Raw genomic sequence first — 20694 nt, 5'->3', positions numbered from 1 at the left:
GAATAGTGTCCGTGCGTGTGTGTGAGAAGAAATACAGAAAGCACTACATGCTTACCAATAATCAATGTCAAGTTCTATTGAACCATTTCCTGGCATTTTCTGCAACCCTTATGCTGGAGGCTTTTGGGCAGTGGGGCAGGGAACAGGAGCGATTTTAGGTTTAGAGCTTTGGGGGTGCTGAGGACCGATGTTCCCTCTAAGCTGCGTTCGTGGGCAATTGCGCACCACCCAGACCTTTTCCGCGCGCAAAAAAATCTAGCCAGCTCACAAAAATGAGGGCTCGAAATTGCTAATTAAAAAGCGAATTAAGTCAAAGTTACAGTGCATGAAGGTGACGCTGTGTTCTAAATGTGGTATTTTGAAGTCAATGCCGAAGTAGAACGAAGTTGAGTAAAGTCAGTAGAGTTTCTCCGGAACTGGCTTTTTCGGCTCGGCTCACTAAAAAGAACTGGCTCTTTCGGGTCCCAAACGGCCTTTCAGGTTTTTTTTTTTGCATCTTTAATCCCTACACAACCACATATTATGTAAAATTGTGCATAAAATGACTTAAATGAAGGGGGAAATAGAACAAAAAAGAAAAAAATACCAAAATGAAAAAGTAGTGAAAAGCTGAGGAAAAAAACGAAACAAAAGGAGAAAAAAAGAGCAGGAAAAATTCTGAAAAAAGCCAGAAGAAAAGAAAGAATCAAATAAAGGGAAACAAGGTAATAGAGAACAAAAAAGCAAGAAAAAAGTAACAGCTAGGAAAAAATAAACTCAATGAGATTTTTTAAAAAAGCAATTTTAAAAAAAGGAGAAAAAAACAGGGAAAAGAGGAAAAGATTTGTGTTACATTCAAATAATTTCCAATTATATCAAGTTAATCTTGTTGCCAACATTGTACTTCCACTAAAAAATGTAATAAAATACAGTTCTGTATCGTGCAACCGACTAAATAAGCCCCCAAAAATGTTAGTATTATGCGACAAAAGATACCAGGAATAAAAGAAATGGAAATCTTGTGAAAGAATTGTAAAATCAAATGACGTTTGTAGGCCCTGCAACCTTTGTAATCGTACATGAGTCAATTCATTCAAAAGTGAAAAATAATTTTGCATTGCCGGAAACTCAGCAAAATGTAACGTGATGTCAAGTTTTGGACATGTTTGATAATGATTTAATTGCCACACTTGGAGTTGCTGTTGCTCACTGTTGTTTCAAGCTGACTTTGTGTGATCGCTCAAAACCGTGGAAAGTTAGAGGGAACATTGTTAAGGACCCAGAGTTTCTGACTGATAAAAAAAAAATACTTTAAGTGATTTAGGATCATTCAAATCTGATCAGGACTGTCACTTCCCATTTATGAACATCACATTAGAAGTTGTGGTTCGCAGAAACACTATTACAACACCGGGGCCGTTTTTTTTTTATCATGTATTTCGAACAGAGTACATACAAACATACATACAGAAGAAAAAGCATGGAATTTATTAGACAACGATGCAACATCTGTCATCTGACCTTAAGGGTTGCAAACCTGTCAATATCTTTCAGGTGTTTTACTTGGTCGAGCACATCTTTTTCAATTGCCATCACAACTAGGCACCGGAGTGTCAGAACCAGAACAAATGGTAGACCCAAACGCGTTACGTTTCACACAAAAGTTTATTGGAATATCGAGGAAACAAACGCCAGCGATCCGGTGCTCGCTGGAAAGAGGGAGCAAGCAGCTCACGGGATCAGAGCGTAATCGGTGTGCAGAAGTGAATTTGCCGGGGCATGAGATCGGAGCGTGGTCAAATGGGCAAAGCGGGTTGATAACCGGAGCGGGAGATCAGAGCGTGGTCGGTGGTCAAAAAACGGGTTGTTAACCCGAGCGGGAGATCAGAGCGTGGTTGGTGGACAAAACGGGTCGATAGCCGGAGAGGGAGATCAGAACGTGGTCGGTGATCAAAAAGGGTTCAATAGCCGGAGACAAACAGGAAACCAGGAACAGACGAGTAGGATACGGATTTAGACGGGACAGACGGAAACCAGAGTCAAAGTGCTTGCCTTGCGTGTGCAGAGGTTCGCTGACAGACTGACAAGGAGTGACTGGGGTACTGGGTATAAATAGGAGGGTAATCAATCAGGCAACTAGCAGCAGCTGGCGCCAAATGGGCGGGCAAAGGTGAGGGCAATGAATAATCGTGACACCAGCGTCTGTTTTGACTAGAGGTCCCAGGAAGCCAGTTATGGAGGCAGCGTAATGCGTTAGTAGCGGTGCTAGGAATCAAATGGACAAAACCATTTCAAGGCAGTGGAGTATTTCCGAAGCTGTGTTGTTCACATTTTTGTTTTGTTTTACTTTAATTTTTATCTTGCACTTTTTCATAATATCTAATCCTATCCTGTTTTTTATGAAGAAAAATAAAGTTGAAAATCGTAATAATTGTTGGGGTTGCTTGTGTTGAATTGGGTTGAACCGTGTACTATAAGAAACCTAAAAACTAGAAGCACCTATTTATTTATTTAGAAAAATGAAGAATTAATAAAAACGCTTTGGATGTAAATATTAGTTTAGAAATGTTAAACCTGATGTCCAGACATAAGCTTATTCTTCGGTGCATTTTATTTCACTCTGTGACGTTTGATGATTTGATCAAATCCATGAAATAATAATAATGCCAGAGCCTGTGTCATATATTAACAAATGTCCCACTTAAAATCGGTCTCTCCTGCACTTACTTAAGATTGTTCAAGTTTCTTTTGACAATCATTTTGTCCGTGTATTATGGTTTGAAAAAAAGGATAATTTGGAAAAGTGTCACTACATACTGCAAAAAAAAGATACATATGTATTTACTTTTAGCTATGAGACTTTGTCTACTCTGTATACTTAAAACAGGAAACGGTGGAAGGCAGATGTCAGACCTCCAGGTGTATTCTGATGCATCTCATCGGCCAAGAGACACTAAAAAACTAATAACTTTTCTCAACCTTATAGGTAGGAAACCACTACAGTCCTGCTAGTGTGAGAAACACACGTTAAAAAAGGAATTTCATTTCCGAGCCAGATGTTCTCATGAAAAAAGCTAAATCTGGCTCACGAGCCATACATTCACGACCCCTGCATTAAACCTTGCAGTTTCTTCAAAAAGATGGTGTGACACTGGGACATTGAACTTCCCATGCAATTTTACCCCAACGTTTCTGGATTGTAGCATGCGTTGCACAAGAGACAATCATCAGCTGAACTGTGACTAGTCTTGTGATATGAGTTCCCATTTTATAGACTTATCAAAGTTGACACAAATTATCAGACTAAAAAGACTTGTAGTCTGTTTCATAAAATAATTAAAAAATATCAAAAACAAACACATGCATTTAGTTGTATTGTTAATACCACTACTGCCACTGCTATTGGTCAGTAACAAGCAAGGAAATCAACAAATTTGTGTGATTTTGAGAAATAATAATAATGTAAATGGAGGAAAAGAACCTTGTAGTTAAAGACGAAGCTTGAAACTAATCATTTTCATCAGCTGTTATGAACATATGAATCATCTTTTACTTTTATTCCATCCATCTATTATCTGCACCGCTTATCCTCAGTAGGGTCCCGGGGGATGCAGGAGCCCACCCCAGCCGTCTTCGGGCAGTGGGCAGGGGTCACCCTGAACTGGTTGCCAGCCAGTCGCAGGGCACACAGAGAAATACAACTCACTCGCTCATTCACACCTAGGGACAATTTGGACCGGCCAATTAACCTGACAACCATGTTTTTGGAATGTGGGAGGTAACCAGAGTGCCTGGAGGAAACCCACGCAAGCACGGGGAGAACATGCAAACTCCACACAGGAAAGTTCGATCTCATGACCTCACAATTGTGCTGCACATGCGCTAACCACTGCGCCGTTGTGCTGCCTACTTATATCAAAGAATATTCAAATTAATCTGCTGAACTCTACATGATAGTAGAAATACTCTACAAAGGCACATTTTTTGAGAATAATTATCGATTTACTCTCACCAAATAGATGGATTCTCAGCGGCACACCAGACATTGTCTCACTGCAGACTATGAGAGAAACACAGCTGCAATGTATTGTCCCTGGAGACGCAATGTGTGTTTTATATTTTATTATTGGGAAAGTTTTTTTGTCTTTGGGAAGCTTCAGAAGTGGTCCAAATGCGGCACTGCTACTCCTAGAATAATCTTGCTGCTAGAAAGGTCTTTGTCATCGCTGTCAAGACAAAACCGAGCAAAAAGATGAAAAGTCATTAGTCACAAGTAAACAGCAAGACAACAAAATGCAGATTCGATATAGACGAATCAAAAATAAAATAGTGTGTTTCCATTCTCCCCCCCAAATTCTGCAATTGCTGATAGAGAGATGCCCCAAAATAGAGGCAAAATACTGGAATTTCTAAACTCATTACAATATCGTTTCTTGACAGTATTATGCCACTCGCAACGCTGTCTCTTTTCAGCATATTGCTACAAGATGGTGTTTGTTAGCCTTGGCAACCTAGCCCCTAACAATTTTTAGTCAGTCTTGACAATTGCAAATATTTATAATATCTAAAGCATAAACTTTCCCATCTATTTAACCAAACTTTTATAAATAAAACGAACATGCTGTAAAATGAAAATGAATATAAGAATAACTGATTAAGTTAACAGTAATAGGTCATGCATAAAAATACTCATCAATGGATTGTGATTAATTTAATTAAATGCCACAATTAACTAGTTAGTTAGTTAATAAGTAAATTATTTTTCATCAGCATTATATTTGGGTAATTCAAATAAAGTCTTGAATTGCTGCCATTAATTTAACCAATTAGCCAATTTTCAAAAAGATTAATTTTGAATGACAAAATATCAAATTAATTGAATTACCGTATTTTCAAGCTCAATATCCGTAGCTGGTTCTATATCTGTATTTCCTGCTACACAGGGCGCACCGTACAATAGGTGCCCTTTGCTGGGGCAGCTTTTTTGCTGAAAATTGACAACCTCCCCTGCACGAAATGTATCTTCTTGCGCATAGACGGTGCAAATGCTCTGTGCTTTACTGTTTTATTACATTTCCCAGAAAATAGCATACGAAGACGTATTAGTGACGATGGCGCGAAAGGGAACATTTCATGCAGGGGGGATGGGGGGCATTTTTGGGCACAACACCGCGTTACAACACAGACATGCATACAAGAGTGCGTATAGCAAAACTGAGTTTTGTTGTGGTTTATTTAGGTATTGATTACAAATTAATCAATCAACACACCATAGTCGGCAAAAACACGGAAAGCATTCAATGGAGGGAAAGTGAGGTTTTGTATTATTTGATATTTGGAGGGATGACTCAGCCTCTGGGAGCACAATAACTTTCAAATTGCTACATACGCTAAGGCGTTAGCATCCATGAGTTCTTACGCTAACAATGCCTTGCGTGCGCCGTCATGCATCCTCTTCTGTGCTAGTGGCATATGATGGCGTTCAACCAAGAGAAGCTTCAAAATCACAGGAGATCGCTTTTAGTCACAAGTCACACTTAGTTGGAAATAGAAACGATCTCACAAAAACATTGTATGTCACTCAAAAACTGAATTATGCATGAAGCTCTGCAGTGTGAATGGCAGCCTTATTGTGTCCTCAGCTACACCCGTCCCTTTTAAATCACACAGGGTGCACAGCAGAATAGGGGCCACCGCACAATTTGAAGATATCTGAGGCTTTTATTTGCGCCTTATGGTCGTGCAAATATGGTAATCGCCCATTCCTAGTCGCAAGGCATTATTTTGTGTCACATTTGGGATCAACTGCACTGGTTTAGCCCAAATTAACCTCCTTGTCTCACCTAAACATAATTGTATTGCTCCCAACACACCAATATATTGCAACAACTCCAAAATTAAACTCATTTCACCCGAATTCGTGTCTTTTACTTCACTAGATGGCATCGGTGCACTATTTTTGTCTTCACAAAACTTCTTGAAAATAATTTATTGACACCAAAACAACAGGGCTTAACCTTTTCTCAAACAGTTTCTTGGCACCAAATGGCAGCAAAGCACTTAGTTTCTAGGCCCATCAGAGTTGGGTAATACAAGTCAGGATTGGCCAATTTTTCTGCAATGTTTTCAAAGTTGATTGATATTTTTGACATTGAAGAATGGATTTATGTGCTTGCCTTAGTTCAAAATAAAAGTCATGGTAGTGGTTCTACTTCACATTTCTTTAGCGAATATTGTCTAATTCCCGGGATGATATCACAAAAGAATGAATTCAACAATGGTAGCTATAAAGAAATGTGGGGCAACCCAGGTATTGTGACTGACACGTTGTCCTGTCCTTAGGCCCAAATCGCCTTCCTGCAGGGAGAGTGTCGAGGTCACGAAAACCTAAAGAAAGACCTGCTGAGACGCATCGGGATGCTGGAGTACGCCCTAAAACAGGAAAGGTCCGCATGCACACACACACACACTCTCATGCACACATACACTTCCTGAGGTTCGTCAAGCTGTTTGTGTACAAATTAAACACACAATGAATAGAAAAGTATTACTCCATGTGCCCACTTTGAAACATGACATTCTTACAAAGAAAGATGGTACACAGAAATGCTTTACATTTTTTTATTATCAAACACTCATTGGGCGAAAGCACTGAGAAACAGCAACAAAACTACCGTACAGCAAAAAATACAGCAACACATGTAACGCAATGTTAACGCTTATGCTAATTTCATTCACGTATAAAACGCATTACCTGCGTTATACTTCTTGTTCTATGGTGTTTATTAAAAGTTGTGAATAGCGTCTTCCTCGATACCACCTGTCTCACTCTTACCATTTCTTCTCAGGTGCCTCTGGCATGCATACGTTAACCGCAAGTTGCAGCTTATAGTCCAGAAATGAAGATACTCATTTTGGGGTTCAGGCTGTCGGAAAAAATGTCTTCTAAAGGGTTGCAAGGTCACTTAAGACTTCAGCACATTCAATGATCAAAGCGCATTTAGTCTTCCTACAAATCATGCACCTGACAGCTGCGGCGTCTGGTCACTGTGGCAACGTGTGAAGGATCATGGGAAAACATGAAAGCGCCATGGGAGTTTATCGCTGGCGACGACCTGTGACCTCGATCACATGCCCCATCACATCACAAGACTCGGTCAACTTCACACGATCCCACCTGAAGGATTTGTTCAGGCACATGGAAATTTCCGGATTTGGATGGATAACATTTGAATAACCAGTTTTTTCAGATGGATATTTGACACAATACACTACTAAAGAGTATTGCTGCTACACCAGTACAAAAAGACATGTTTTTACATTGACAAACTATTTCCGTTGAGGAGTACATATGTCCTCAAAGTGTTAATCTCAAATTATTCCATGCATTTGGTTGATTCTATTCATCATGTCTTTCTTGTTTAAAGTGTTGCGGCTGTCTATTAGCCATGTCACCCTTGTTAAAAATATGTGTATTTACTGTATTTTCGTGAGTTTAAGGCACTCCTAGAAACCCCAAATTTGCCACCAATTCAACAGTACGCCCTATAATCTGGCGGGCCTTATAAAGCGGAAAATAGGCAACATAGAAATTGAAAATGCATAATCACAATGGATTGCTATCACATACATTTATCATTTATGACTTATTCAAATAATTTTAGTGATGATACCAGATTTCTGTCATGAACCAGAACAGTATCAGGACCCAAACACTTGAGATTACTCACACAAGCCTTTTATCTTACAGGAAATGGGGAATCATGCACGTTAGGCAACAGTCTGGTGTGAAATGATAGGAAGCCAGAGGCCAACGCGATCGATACCAATTCCCCGAGTTTATATCGGACAGATGGGCTAGATACCGGACAGGACGGGACAGACAGGATAGATAATGAAACAGGATATAGAAAATAAACAGGACCAACTAGACGGGAACAAAAACTGGAGAAACTAATAAACAAAACAAAAATAGACGGAAACAAAACCGGAAACCGAAATTAAACAGGACAAAATAAACGAGAACAATACCGGACAGGAAATACCAACAGGAACAGGACCGAGTCGAAACGCAGGTCTTGTGGGGCAGTAGTTCGTTGACGGACTGACAAACGGAGGGTGAGTACACTGAACTTAAATAGAAGGAAAGCCAATCTGTCAACGATCTGCAGCTGGCGCCACGCGGGCGGTCCAATTGGGCACCATGGCAACCGTGACAATCTCATAATAACTATTCTTTATGAAATTATTTTTTAAATTTTGTGGTGCAACCCTAGCTCTTATAGTAGTTTGAATTGCATACGCCTTATAGTTCGGTGCGGCTTGTATATGGAAACTTATCCCCAAAAATACTGTACTGTTTTAGATGGTGTCGCTTTAAATCCAGCGCGCCTTAAAGTCAGTGTTGGGAGTAACGCTGTTGTAAATAACCGTTATGTAATGGCGTTTTTTTTTTCAGTTAGGGGTTGAACTAATTACTGTAATTTCTTTTTCTGTCACAAACCAGAAACAGACACAGGACCCAATAGCGCTCGTTTTCTCGGTTTTTATTAATAAAAAGGGAGAGCAGGGCTTGCTTCCACGATCAGATGGTTGACGGACAAGGGGAGCAGGAGATGCGGAAGTGGCACTTCCGTGTCTAGCCAGGAGGGTCGAAGACAGACAGGAATTACAAGTCGTTGGCCGGGACTGGAGAGCAAGGGCGGTGTCAAGTTCTGAACCAAGGTCGGCAACAGGAGGCAGGCAGGTAGCGGGACAAAACTGATCAGATAATTGGCAGGCAGAACGGGGCAGAGTCAGGTTTGTAAACAGGTTGGCAACGAGGATCAGGCAGAGAAAAACAGGGCAGGAACAGAGCCTGACGTAAGAGCTTGCCAAGCTGGGAGCAACGGTTCGCATAACGATCTGACAGGGATCTCTTGAAGGCCGGGGTTTAAAAAGAGTATATCAGCCAATCAGCTGGCCCGGCTGTTGGCGCCAATTAAGCAGTCGCAGGTGCTCTGAATCGGCAATCATGACATTTTCTGCTGTTACAAGGCCGTTATCGTTACTGACGGTCAAAAGCGGTGCGTTACTCTAGCTGCAGAACGCCAACGGCGGCGTGTCACCGCACATCTGACGCTGTTTTCATCGGCACGCTTTTTTGCTGCCCTCTGAGTTTTTTACAGCGCGTCTTTTGGGATAATGTCACATACAATAGTGTCCTAACCATAAACAACACTTTCTTCAAGAAGTATCGTACAGGAAACAAAACATGCAATAATTCCTCGTGAATGGTACAATAATGTATCAAGGGACTACACTCAGCTTGTGGGCCTTGATTTTGACATATGCGCTCAGAAACCTTTAAAATGGCCGCCACCTGAGGTGGATAAAAACGGGTAGATATTGTTTCTCAACTGATATTGTACAAACACAAAATGCTGTGTCTATACTAGTAGAGGCCTATACTAGGAGGTAAATCTTATGAGTTGACTTCTGCTTCAAGTTAATAGTATACAACAGGGGTAGGGAACCTATGGCTCGGGAGCTATATATGGCTCTTTTCATGAGTACATATGGCTCCGGAATAAAATGTAACTTTTGCACATGTCTCTGTGGCGTTCCAAAGTCAAGTGATTTCATCCCGATTTTGGTCCATATAAAGCCGAAGAAACTTAATGCAGATGTTTGATAAGAAACCATTTAAACCGATAAATAAAAACGCTGGCAAACGACTTTGATTGGGTGAGCAGTACAGGTGGGCGGATCCCTGCACACAGCGCAAGGCACTTCCTTCTCTCTCTCTCGCTAGGTGCAGTCTACACCAAAAGTGAATATGACGATATGCTTATCGTTTGCAGTAATTTGTGACATTTTTACAAAAAAACTTTGCATGCACATTGTTTTGAAACTGTTATTAAGGACAAATTTCATGGAAAAAAATTGCCTCAACACTCTTAACTGAAGGTGGAAGACAAATTGTAAATGGCATATTTACATTGATTTGGGACACAGGATTTGGCATTATTATAATTTCATACATTTGATCAAATCATCAAATGACACACAGTGAAATAAAATGTGCTGAAGAATTAGCTTTTGTCTAGAGAGCGTGTTTGGCAGTTTTTTCAATTTTGTCTGAAAATATATGATGTGGGCCACTCAATTTATTTTTAAAACATTTTTTGCTTTTATGGCTCTTTGGGTCAAAATGGTTCCTGACCCCTGGTTTAAAGGTATTATTTTGGGTGGGGAACCCAAAAATCCGTACGATCATTTGAACGACCAAAAACACAAAATCTTGTGTGTATGTGTGTCTCCACAGAGCCAAACATTACAAACTGAAGTACGGCACAGAGTTGATCCAAGAAGACATCAAAGCGCCCAGTTATGATTCAGGTGACATACACACAATTACAAATATACAAAATCCCTCACAGACGCACAATCACCCAAATGGAAATTGAAAACAAGACACATGTCAAACACATTTAAGTTATGACGCATGCACATACAAACATTTATGGACACTGTTAGGAATTTAATATTAAAAATGTACCGTTCACCAAATTGTTCGAATTAGTTTTTCTGACTCCATTAACCAAACATAACCTTCATTCACCCAACAATGCATGCCCGTTTCTTTTTGTGAAAAGACGGACATGAGACCGGCATTTCCACACGGAGGCAGATTTAATTTCTTAAATAAAAAACTAAGTGAATTCAATCGAATTAGCCAAATTATTGTCGCTCGAGTCTTCGTCGAGCCTTTTCTCTCGATTGTCCCTCTCGTTCTCCGATCTTCTGAAGTTCTTCTCTCGACCCACGTGTCTCTCCCAAGCTGGCGTGCCGGCTCCTCCCATGGGCGTGTCGACTCCTTCCATGGGCGTGCCAGGAAAACCCTCTCTGGGCTTCCCCACCTCCTCGCCGTAGGGCGTCGCAATGTCTAAAAAACTCATATCAGCAGAGCGCTTATATAAACAATGCCTGACGTCCTGCGTCACAGAGGCTCCTCTTGCGTCGGGAAGCGCTGATTATCGTATCAGCCCTTGTCCCAGTTCCTGCTGTTTTCTGTAAACATCATTCTCCACTAGGTCGCAATGACCTGCCCCACAGCTCAGCCAGTGAATATCTTTTGCATTAAATGTAATTTGCATTTGATCGTACAAAATCCCTTATAGTCAAATATATAAAACCTTTCAACACTTACAATGTGTGAGCGTGCAATGGTGTCCAGAAGAGTCCAATTCAATTGCACCTAGCCAAGCATGTGATGCGAGGACACATCTGGACCAACGAGGAAGAAGATCATCATCGTTCCAAACGTTAACATTCGCTATATGTGTGTGTTTGTTGGCACGTATTTTTTTTCAGATGAGGCTAACGACGTGGACACACAAACTCCTCTGAACAGCAGCTATCAGCTCAGCTGGAAGCAAGGACGGCAGCTCCTCAAACAGTCAGTACACATACACTCACACATGAATGCCCACTCAATTGGGCTAAGTTGCGTCATCCCACCTTAAACTGAATTTGTTTTTCCATTCGGGACCTGGAAGCTGGGCTGGGTAAAAATCAGCTATCTTTTTAGGATTCATGTGTCAAACATATAATGAAGTCAAAGCCAAATGGTAAGCAGAGATGCAGCGTTAGCATTGATTTACCATTGGTAACGGTGTTATCAGTCAGTGTCTGATTGTGTAGACCAGGGGTCGGGAACCTATGGCTCACGAGGTATATGTCTGTTTTCGAGAGTACATACGGCTCAGAGATAAAAATAGAGATGAGCATTTTTCTCTGCGGCGTCCCAAAGTCATATGGTGAGACACCGGTAATTGGACATGTAAAGATGAATCAGCACTCAGGTATTACAAAGGTTCAATCCGATATATAAAGGGCACATTTGTTTACAGTCAGGGTGTCACCAACAAACCCAGTTCTGGCAGTTTTTGTTCTAAAAAGTCCTTTAAATCAGAGCTCATTAAACTATGTATGTTCACTGCTGAGGTACTTTATGATGAAACCCACGGAAAAGACTAAAGAAACACCCATAACACCTACAAAAAACTCCAATCAATTTGAATTTGTGACCAGAAAATGTGGGAACTCCATTCGCTCTCTTGCTTAGCATTGATGCTCCTTTTTTAATTACTTTTTTTGGTACATGCGTGTACAATATGTCTGTTAGTCTTTCCGCAGCAGGGCTAGTTCCCTTTTTTGAGGGATTCATGCCTTGAGAAATCTTCTCTAGCAACTCCCCAAAACCCCAGTAGCCCCTTGGCAAGCCATTAAAATACCCTGAAATGCCACTGAAACCTCCAGTCGCCTAGCGCAGCCATGTAGGACAAAGCCCATTAATGAAATTATTCAAGAAACAAATCTGGACTGAGATGGAAGTGTAAGATGAAATGACAACATCAACATTTCTCTCTCTCTCTCTTTCTCTCTCTCTCTTTCTCTCTCTCTCTCTCTTTCTCCCTCCCTCTCTCTCTCTCTCTCTCTCTCTCTCTCTCTCTTTCTTTCTTACTTTCACTTTGTTTCTCTTTGTCTCTTTCTTTGTTTCTTTCTGCCTTTCTTTCTATCTCTCTCCATTTTCTCTCTTTCTTTTTCTTCCTTTCTCTCTCTCTTTCGCCATCTCTCGCTCGCTTTATCTGTCATTCTCTTTGTCTCTTTCCCCCTCTCTTTGTCTCTTTCTCTCTGTGTCTTCTCTGGCTCCCTTTTTCTCTCTCTTTCTCTCCCACTCCCATTCTATTTCTTTCTCTTTTTTTTTCATTCTCTCTCTCTATTTTTTTCTCTTTCCCTCTTTTTCCCTCATTCTCTCTCTATTTCTTTCTTTCTCTCTTTTTGTTTCTTCCCCTCTTTCTATTTCTATTTCTCTCTGTCACTTTTTCTCTCTCTTTGTGTCTTTCTCTCTCGCTGTGTCTTCTCTCGCTCCTTTTTCTCTCTCTTTCTCTCCCATTCCCATTCTCTTTCTCTCTTTCTTTCTCTTTCTCAGTCTCTATTTTGTTCTCTTTAACTATTTTTCCCATGTTCTCTCTCTATTTCTTTCTCTGTTTCTGTCTCCACCCTCTTTCTATTTCTCTCATTCTCTTTTTCATTCTTTCTCTCGAACCTACCAGTCCAGCCCTGGAGAAAAAAAAAACATTTCTACCATGTGGCCCTCGGGCTATAATTAGTTTGACACCACTGTCCTAACGGATTGGTACGCAAATTGTGAGATGGGATTGATTTTGTGTGGTCACTGATGCACTTATCCTTGAAGAAATTGTCATTTAACGCCTTATAGATAAAATGCTGCCACCAACAGGAAAAATTTACTACAGGAAATGCTTTGAATCTTGCGTTTTGTGCGCGCTTGTGTGTTTAACTGAATGGAGGCTTGTTGTGGTTGGCACTGAGAAATGCTTGACACAAACTGGCACCAGGCGGGTGTTTGCGTGGTGTTATGTGGTGTGAACAAGTGACACTGAAGTTAGTGGGTGACTTACACGCTGCTTTTCATCATTAAGGTCAGTCTGAAATTTTATACCACTTGTAAAACATAATAAGAATCATAGTTGGCTTGAATGTGGAAAGGAGAATGAAAAATGTTCTTGATGAATCCATTCAATCATAAAATATTTAATGATGCTAACAGCAGAACCTAATGGTATTTGCTAATAAGGGGAAACTATTTGTGGCTATAATAGATAACATGGGAAGCTAATGTTGGCTGTAGAACTGGGTATCCTAAAATAATCTAAAATAATATTGATATATTTACTGTATAATTGCCGTTTATTCTTCTGTACATTTGAAGAACTAATAGAGTAGCTAAAACTGAATTGCTGTCCTAAAAACTGTGTCTGCAAACAAGCTTTTTTAGGTAAAGTCTGAGTCCTATTTTTAGCTGAATACATTTTCTGTTAAATGTTTATTGGGACAATCATCCACATACACACACACGTACATGCGCATGCAAATCCCCCCCACCCCCCCCCCCCCCACACACACACATGGATAATTAAATACTGTATATAACTACATACACATAGACTTTTGTCTCTCAGTGTCTATCACTACAAACATTTACTGAATACTTATCTACATAATATAATAATATTTTTGTTCAAGTTAACAAGAAATGGAAATTATTTTCCAAGCCACCATTAACACCAACAGGGAAATGCACTACCTGTTTCATGCCAGAGTATAACATATTAGCATTTACCACAGCATATTGTGCCTCATTTTGGCCTTTTTATATGTTAAATCAAAAAGGTCAGATTGAAAAAAAAACGTCCGGAAGCAAAATTTTCAACTGAAAACATTTTTAAAATGTCCTCTAGCAATATTTTTTTAAGTTATTGCCAATGGAAGGGAACACTTTACACTGAATGTGTAAAAATCACTCACATAAATCCGACTGTATATCCGATATACCGTGCTGCACTCATTTTTGTACCCGCAATTAAAAAAACTCTGGTTAGTGGTTAGTGTCAAAGGCATAAAAACAGGAAATTGTGTGTTGAGACATGGTCCAAACCAAGTGGCACCAGGGGTCATTTAATGCCTTTCCAATTGTCCAATAATATTATTAGCTTCTTTTTCAGGCAGTTTTTGTGTGAATACCAATATTTTTTATATTTATTGGTCAGGCTCTTTCGTAATTGATAAGTTTATTCTGTTTTTAATACCGGAAATCTCCAAGGAAGATTGCATAGGATACCAGCTATTTTTACTATTATACCTCACTGTGTTGGTTTATTTTGACTTGTATGCATTGCTGACATAAAGGGACTCAAACTCATTTGACTTGGAGGCCACCAGAGCTAAGGTCTGGGTGAGGTTGGGCCGAATCGTGTTTTCCACCAAAACGTTCAGATGAAAACATTCCACTGTTCTCAAATATTGTTTTTGAAAGTCCCTACACAAAATAACATTTGGAAATAAAAATAAAAATCATAAAAAATACATATGAAAATTAATTAATTTGTAATGAATCAATCCATACTAAAGCTGCACAGAAAGGGACAGTGTGTATAATTCAGCACCTCCTAGTTCTATAAAAATGTAATTAATTGAAATTCTTTTGAAATGATTAGCAAAAATACATGAAATATCAAATTAAAGTATTTTTAAATATTCGTTGGTCCAGAAATTTCTAATCATTTTACATAACATGAAACTCAACTAGAGGGAAAAAATGAGAAGAAAAATGGGGCAGTTTGGTCACTTTGAGCCTCCGAAGTTTGTGTTCTTTCTTGTTGGTTTTTTTTAGCACTCGTTTTTGCTCACACGGGAGGAGAAAGCAACAATTAGTGGTCAAATACTGTCCCTATAACTTTCATATGAAGAGAGCTACAATTGGCCCTAGGCCAGTAAGATTGAAACGCCTGGTTTACATTGTCGTTATCTGCCAATAATGTTGCTGTTCTTTGACACCCACACCCTTTGGGGTGGACCGGCATTTTGTAACCTATGATATTTAATAAGAAGAAAGGGCTCAGAGGAGGGCTTTTAGAACAGATTTGGATTTTTTTGTACAGTCCTCTCTTATTTTCCTCGCAAATTCAAAATTAATTGATGTCCTTTCTTCTTATTTTGAGTGTCTTCTAAACTATAAACGTAAAACTGAGAATGATAATGAGGATCATGACAATGAAAGAAAGAATGTTTTCTGACAATTGTGTCAGGTACCTACAAGAAGTGGGCTACACGGACGCCATCTCAGACGTGAAGTCCTTGCGTGTGCGGGCGTTGTTGGGCCTTGACGGAGACGGTGAGGAGGCATTAGAAACGGAGTATCACAACAAGACTTTGGACCAAGACCACAAAACAGAGAGCAACCGTGAATCTTCGGCCAGGTAGGACAGGACAGAACATTAAAAGTCGTGTTTTTGAAGACATTTTGTGAAACGGTTATTGTGATACTCTACATACATGCTTAATTTGTTCAAGAGTTGTGCTCGTATCTTGAAATGGGCATGGAACGAGCGCACTTTCCCGATATTAAATAAATAAAATCTAATGAATCTGTCCCCGGCCTCCCAAAAGCATCCCAATTAACCCTAAATAGCTATAAATGTACAAAAACACAAAAACAAATTCAAATAGTAGTTGAACATTAAATTACAGTAAAAATAGAAATAAGATGATACTAATGAAATAAAATGCGAGTTTATTATGAGGACTTGTCACGGAGGAAGTCAGCGTTACGTCGGTGTATGCATGGTGCGGGAAGATTGACTGAGCACGAGAAACTCTTTATGATACATGAGCACTTACTGTACACTTAAAATGAAAGTGACTGTAACTTTAAATGAGTGAACATAGAAAAATATTTTACAGCGTACTATTTTGTTCTGAAAATTCTCATAACTTGGATTTATTTTCGCTCCAAATAAATCTTGTATTTCGAAATTTTCGTGTTTAGAGGTGCTCGTATATGCAGTAGAGGTATCACTGTGTTTTGAATTCCCATACACTGTACAGTGACGGCAATCATCTGAGTTTCTGGTCTTTTTACCCAGCTCTGCCGCCATCTTTGAGGCCTTCAAGTTGATAGAGAACGTAACAGCCAATTTCAGCGCTGAGGACGGCAAGAACAGCAGTGACGGCGACAAGGGAGATGTAAATGAAAGATGCACACACACATATGCCATCATTGCGATTATGCTCTTATTATGAAAACTTGCAAAAGATGGTGAGGAGAAAACAGTCGCCGACGCCGCCCTCAACGATCTCCGAGCTCAGCGATGACCCGGATACCGAGGAGGCCCTCAAGGGTTTTGACTTTTTGTCCGGCCATGATGCACATGGTGGAGAAGATTGCAGCCAATGGGGTCAGAAGCGCATCTATTACAAATATATTTATTGATTCCTCCTAATATGCTCATCATTTCCTGATTTTTAAATAGTATTTACCGTTTTGGCCGGCACGGCAGCTGAGTGGTTAGCGTGTCCGCGGCAAAGTTCTGAGGTCATGGGTTCAAATCCACCTACCAGAACTCCTATGCAGAGTTTGCATGTTCTCCCCGTGCTTGCGTGGGTTTTCTCCAGGCACTCCAGTTTCCTCCCACATTTCAAAAACATGCATGTCAGGTTATTTGGCCGGTCCAAATTGTCCCTAGACGTGAATGAGCGAGTGAGTTATCTGTCCCTGTATGCCCTGCGACTTGCTGGCAACCAGTTCAGTGTGTCTCCTGCCCACTGCCCCAAGATAGCTGGGATGGGCACCCCTGCAACCCTACTAAGAATAAGCTACAGATAATGGATGGATGCATTTACTGTTTCAAATCCTCTGCCATCTTCCTGGAGTTATGACCAAAACATAATATTTTCACATTTTCCGGCAGTTTTGACTAGTTAGCGCCCTGTTCCTGATCTTATTCTTGCTTAATACAATATTTTGATTCACATTTCATTTTTTTATATTTTACTTTTTACCAATATTCAGAATAGTTTTTTAAAAATATGACTTATCTTTTAAAATTTTTACTCATAACAAGCATAATAGCCTGGTGTTTCCGGGCTTGGCGAGGTCATTAGGGTCGTGGTTTGTTGAAAAGCGCCAGGGAGCCACTAGGGTGTGCCAAAGAGCCACACGGCCGCATGCTTTTTGAAAGCATATGTTTATCTATTTTGTTGGTATTTATTGGGGTGCCTTGAAACGAAACCCAACTAAAATACTCCCAGAGGCCTATAGTACAGCTGTGTACATTTTCCCAAAAATCGGTTCAGCCGTTTTTGAGCCTATAAGCCACATTTGAACACACACACACACACAAAACGTGTTTTTTTCTTATCTCAAATTAGAATCATCTGGCCCATTACAAATGATCTGAAATATTGTATATAATGTGGTACTACGGGCAGCACGGCGGCGCAGTGGTTAGCGCGTGTGCGGCACAGTTCTGAAGTCGTGGGAACCTCGTGCGTGGGTTCAAATCCAGCTACCGGTCTTACTGTGCGGAGTTTGTATGTTCTCCCTGTGCTTGCGTGGCTTTCCTGGGCACTCCGGTTTCCTCCCACATTCCAAAGACATGCATTTCAGGTGAATTGGCCGGTCCAAATTGTCCCTAGGTGTGACTGAGTGAATGTCCCTTCCTGTGTGCCCTGCGATTGGCTGGCAACCAGTTCAGGGTGTCCCCTGCCCACTGCCCGATGATGGCTGGGATGGGCTCCAGCCCCCCCGCGACCCTAAGGATAAGCGGTGCAGCTAATGAGATGAGATGAGATGTGATACTACCATTTGTGAATGCAAACTATATTGTTATGTTGTTGTTTGTGTACCTTAAAAATGGTTGGCTATAAAATAATATAAGTAAAAAATATTTTCCAGGTTTAAACTGTTTCTTTTTTCAAGTCGCAGAAGAGTGATACATCCACATTTCATTTAAAAATGCTAAGCCAGCTCTGCTAACTTGCTGATTTTATTATCCATCTAGTGTTCAGTGATTTTACTTTTTTCTGTGCTAACTTGTTGATTTTTTTTGATAAAAGTGCTGCATCAATCTTGCGCCACTGTTTATTGCAGACAAGGAGGGAGATATGGCGTGGGACGTGGACGCGGGTGTGATCGCACAACTGAAGGAAGAGTACCGGAGAGAGCGTCGTGGCAAAAAGGGTGTCAAGCGTAAGTTCTTCATTTTCTCATGAAGTGGCCCTTTCTAACGTACCTGTTTGGTTTTCTAGGCCCGAACCGTTCCAAGCTTCAGGACATGCTTGCCAACTTGCGAGACGGCGAGGAGCTCCCTGTCACACAGCCTCCAGCAATGTCTCCAACCCGGTCCGCGTTTGCTGGCAGACTTAATGAGCAGGAAGTGGATGGTAGGCGGCTAGGCAGTCCACCAATTAGGAGTTTATTTAGCAGATTTCTAAGCATAAGTTAGTTTGGGGAAAAAAAAACTATACGGAGCTAGATGGATTTTGAAACTTATTTACACGTGGCTGCCACCTCTGGCCTGCGTCATCGTTGCAGCCTCTGTCAAACTATAAGTGATGCGCGTGCAAATATGTGCATGTTAACAGACTCGAGAAAAATGAAAGACCAAACCGGGACGTCTTTTACGGGATTTGTACCAAATAAATGCAACAGAGAGTATAGATTGCCCAACCAAACGTGCACTGATGGTGGTAAAGTAGCGAAGGGCTACATGACGAAATGTGTGATAATCGTGGCTACGTATGGGAAACTGCTATCAGGATTGAAACCGAGTGACAAGGCCATTCGGAATTAAGGACGGGCGTTTAATTAGTATCTCTTCTTGAAAAAGTACAGTACTTGCAATTTTTTAATGATTTTTTTTTTTTTTTGTCTTTTTCACTCAGTGCCCTTAGGGCATGCACCAAACGTAATCGTGCACATACAAATATACTTGAAGCAGGCCTCTTTTTACTTTCATCATTTTCCTTGATTGTTGAAAGTTGGTCGTATACTTCTCTATGCTTTGTAGTATGCCACACTAATAGCCTGGAAGAAAAAAACGCAGGGATGAGCACGACTCTTCTCCCCAAACAGCTTTGCTATTAGTAACTAAAAGTCAGATAAAAGGGCTTTTTGAACTCAGTTGGACATTGTTACACTTACCTAATAGAAAAAATATTAAACTTTCAACTTTTTTAAGGACACCTGAAAGATGTACTTTGCCTTTATTGTTTATTAGTTTTGGCTGTTTATCTTTCTATATTCTCAGTAGAGTCGCAGGGGTGCTGGAGCCCATCCCAGCTATCTTCGGGCAGGGCACCTGTATAATGCGGCAGGGGTAAACCAGGGAAAGCTGTCGGTCCCTGCTGTTGAACAAAAGAGTATGTTGTGTCACCCTGACCCGAGTGACATGCCTGCTTTCTTGCGTCTCGTTTCATCTGGAGGGACGAAAGCATGCCGAGGTCCCTAACTCTTTTGGGTGTTTGGGCATTTGGGTTGGCCATGGTCCAAAAATGTTTGTGTGTATTTTTTGCTATCTTTTCCCTTTTATTTTCTTTGTTATTGTATGTATTTGTCTTGCTGTCGGTCACCCCTCTTGAGGGATATGACCAAGGTAGATAGATAGATAAATAATCTTTCTATATAAGTCATCTTAAAGAGCATCATATATTTGCTTACACATTCATTCATTAGTCATGTTCTTATCTTGGTACACTAGGGAGGTACCAGTCTACAGTGATGACAAAGCGATTGTTTTTTATTACAATTTTTAATTTTGTTGGACAGAGTTCTTTTTTTCTTATTGTGACCTAGAGCGTATGACGTTCTGCTCTCCCGACTAATACCGAAACCGATTGCTGATATCATGCGATGTGTGTGTTTAACAGTGGTGGCCGTCCAAGGTTTTCATACCCAAGCTGTAAACTATAGAACACATTATCTGAAGAAATATAAATGTTCTCTGAGAAATTCCCAACAAAACACGTGGTTGAAAATAAAGTATGTTATGAGAACATTTTGAGATTGCACTTTACTACTTTAGTATTTAAATTGGGGAAAATATTTATGTGTTTGATCTCTTTGAGAATTTGAAAAGCTGAAACAAGGATGTCATGCAACTAGCAATTGCTAAACCCTATGCGCAAAGAGTGCTTTGGAACTATGTTATGAATGCATCATCCCATACAAATGAACAAATACATAAAAATGAAATTAAATACTACACAATATTGGCAAAACACACCGATAATTCGATATGATTACTACAGTGTGTATTTGTTTCTTTTTACATTTACAATAACATCGTAATACTTTGGTAAACATAA

General features: G+C 40.2%; 1 protein-coding gene across 5 annotated transcripts in view; it reads left to right on the top strand.

The window, feature by feature from the left end:
- The window catches only part of LOC148361600 (striatin-like), a 37457-nt gene that overhangs the window by 1083 nt on the left and 15680 nt on the right, over nt 1–20694 (top strand). For all 5 annotated transcript variants that reach the window (XR_015851139.1, XR_015851140.1, XM_088342342.1 and 2 more), the window contains exons 2-9: nt 6322–6425; nt 10286–10359; nt 11335–11419; nt 15636–15806; nt 16473–16572; nt 16643–16784; nt 18479–18577; nt 18637–18771. Coding sequence is in view for 3 of the 5 variants with exons in the window: in XM_088342342.1 (XP_088198468.1) it covers nt 6322–6425; nt 10286–10359; nt 11335–11419; nt 15636–15806; nt 16473–16572; nt 16643–16784; nt 18479–18577; nt 18637–18771 (910 nt within the window). In the remaining 2 variants the exon portion in view is untranslated. The remainder of the gene's footprint in view (nt 1–6321; nt 6426–10285; nt 10360–11334; nt 11420–15635; nt 15807–16472; nt 16573–16642; nt 16785–18478; nt 18578–18636; nt 18772–20694) is intronic.

The sequence above is a fragment of the Urocampus carinirostris genome, chromosome 8 (genome assembly GCF_059441175.1).
Source record: "Urocampus carinirostris isolate Australia breed hairy pipefish chromosome 8, RoL_Ucar_1.0, whole genome shotgun sequence".
Classification (NCBI taxonomy): Eukaryota; Metazoa; Chordata; class Actinopteri; order Syngnathiformes; family Syngnathidae; genus Urocampus; species Urocampus carinirostris.
The sequence above is the reverse complement of the archived record's forward strand: the minus strand, read 5'-3'. Positions and strand labels throughout refer to the sequence as shown.